This window comes from Acyrthosiphon pisum, unplaced genomic scaffold (assembly GCF_005508785.2).
Source record: "Acyrthosiphon pisum isolate AL4f unplaced genomic scaffold, pea_aphid_22Mar2018_4r6ur Scaffold_21157;HRSCAF=23182, whole genome shotgun sequence".
NCBI classification, from domain to species: Eukaryota; Metazoa; Arthropoda; class Insecta; order Hemiptera; family Aphididae; genus Acyrthosiphon; species Acyrthosiphon pisum.
This window is the reverse complement of record NW_021770593.1, coordinates 1,097-3,060: the sequence shown is the minus strand read 5'-3', so window position 1 is coordinate 3,060 and position 1,964 is coordinate 1,097. Positions and strand designations below refer to the sequence as shown.

The 1,964-nt window shown below is 29.4% G+C and overlaps 1 protein-coding gene across 1 annotated transcript in view; it reads left to right on the top strand.

The window, feature by feature from the left end:
• Nucleotides 1–278: 278 nt before the first annotated feature.
• LOC107885889 overlaps nt 279–1,964 on the top strand; it is a 1,815-nt gene continuing 129 nt past the window's right edge. Inside the window, exons 1-3 of the mRNA XM_016809625.2 lie at nt 279–516; nt 597–877; nt 932–1,013. Of these exons, the coding sequence (XP_016665114.1) occupies nt 334–516; nt 597–877; nt 932–1,013 (546 nt within the window). The 5' untranslated portion in view covers nt 279–333. The remainder of the gene's footprint in view (nt 517–596; nt 878–931; nt 1,014–1,964) is intronic.

The following is a 1,964-nucleotide window of genomic DNA, read 5'->3' as shown; positions in this document are numbered from 1 at the left end:
GGTTGATTGTGCAGATATAAAAGAAATAAATTAATTACGGTGAGCTGCCATGGTGTATCTGTGACGTTTGCAGCTCTTCTTATTATGTACGAATTTATCGGGGTACCCATTATTATATATTTCATCACCTCAGCAAAATTCCTAAATACGCCACTGTCCCGGAATATAATATACCACTCAGCATACACAGACAGCTATATAAATCTCAGTAAAATAATTATATATAAGTGACGGGGCCATTGACGGGGTAAATTGTACGGTGTACGTAAACAGGTGTGTTCAAGCATTACACAACATAGTAATATACCATACCCAGAAAAAATTGCTGAGCTTATGGGAGATGAATTTTTGATTATTGTAACTTCTGCTGATCATATGTGCAAGAACTGTACCTCACTTTTGACTCATATGGACAAGTTGGAAAATGATCTGAAACTTGTTAAAAATGCAATGTTGTCATACATACAAAATAAATATGGAATATTGCCTCCTGATCAGGCTGTTAAGGGTGTTGAGGTAAGGATAGAACCTAATTAGAGACTAACAACATAATATTAGATTGTTACATAAAATTATTACTTTTAACTTTTATTTAGATTGTCAATGGACACATAATTAAGGCAGAGGATCAACTAGAAAAAGTTCAGTGCGACGTACCTACTGGTCTGACAGTAGGAGTCTCCTCTACTGTAACTACTGCAGCTGTAGTTACTTCGGTTCAAACTCCATTAAAGTTATTAAAAACACAACATCAGCAGCAACACCAACCACATCAACAACAAAAACAATTACCAACACAACAAGAAAGCACTAAAAAAATGAAAATATACAAGTGCGGCATTTGTACATTCAAATCGAAAGAGCTTGGTCATGTTCAGTATGTACATTATTTAACATTAATTTAAAGTTATTATTAATATTTTAATTTTAGATTCCACATGCGCTCTCATACGAACAAAAAGGAGTCTGAAAAACCTATTCTTAATCAAAAAGCGGCTAAAGCTATAACTCCGGTAAGAATAATAAAAATATATGATTTTTTACTTTATTAATTAATATTATTATAGTACATATTTTACTTTAATTAACACATTTATTAGTACTACGTTTTCACGTAACACTTTTCAATTGTAATATATTTTGATGCTCTTACACTACACTAAATTGTATTTTGCATCATTGAACTATACATACTACTGTGTAACAAAGACAAATTTTCATTAAAAATATTCTATTTTGTTCCATAACATCATAATTTTAAAATATACATTATTATAGTTCTATTTTTTTAATTAATTGACTTTTAAGAGAATGTCGGCGTATTTTTTTTTTTCCTAACCCTCCCTTAATTTAAAAAAGGTGGGCAAGTGTATGTCGCTCTGCTGTACAGTAGATTACAAGTGGGTCACTGTATAATGGATGGTATTAAATTTGAATTCAATGTTATAATATCATTGTATAAAATAAACGATTCTGAGCGGAGATGGTATGTCAGTTTATGTATAAGGCATATTATATACTTATCTTACATATCTATAGTATTAAAAAGAAATTGACCTATAATAGGTACATATAATAAATTCCAAATTAATCATATCACAATATCCGTTAGGTACCTATAACGCATTATACATCAACAACAAACCGTGATACTATCATAGATATATAATAGTATATTTTAGAAGTTTCAAGTACCCACGAGTAATATTATACAATCACAACAAAATAACTAAAATAGTTATTCTAGGTTTTTTAATATGTAATTTCATCCAAATTTGAGCTTAAAATGACTATAAAAATAAACTGTGCTTATGTATTTCTATAGATTTTTTGGTAACAGAATTAACTACTTACGTGGAATCTTGTTTTAAATTTTCAATCCTTAGACATAAAAGTTGAACATTAAATACATTTTTATAAAACAAAATTATGCCTACGTATGCTTAATTTTTTTTCAACTGCTC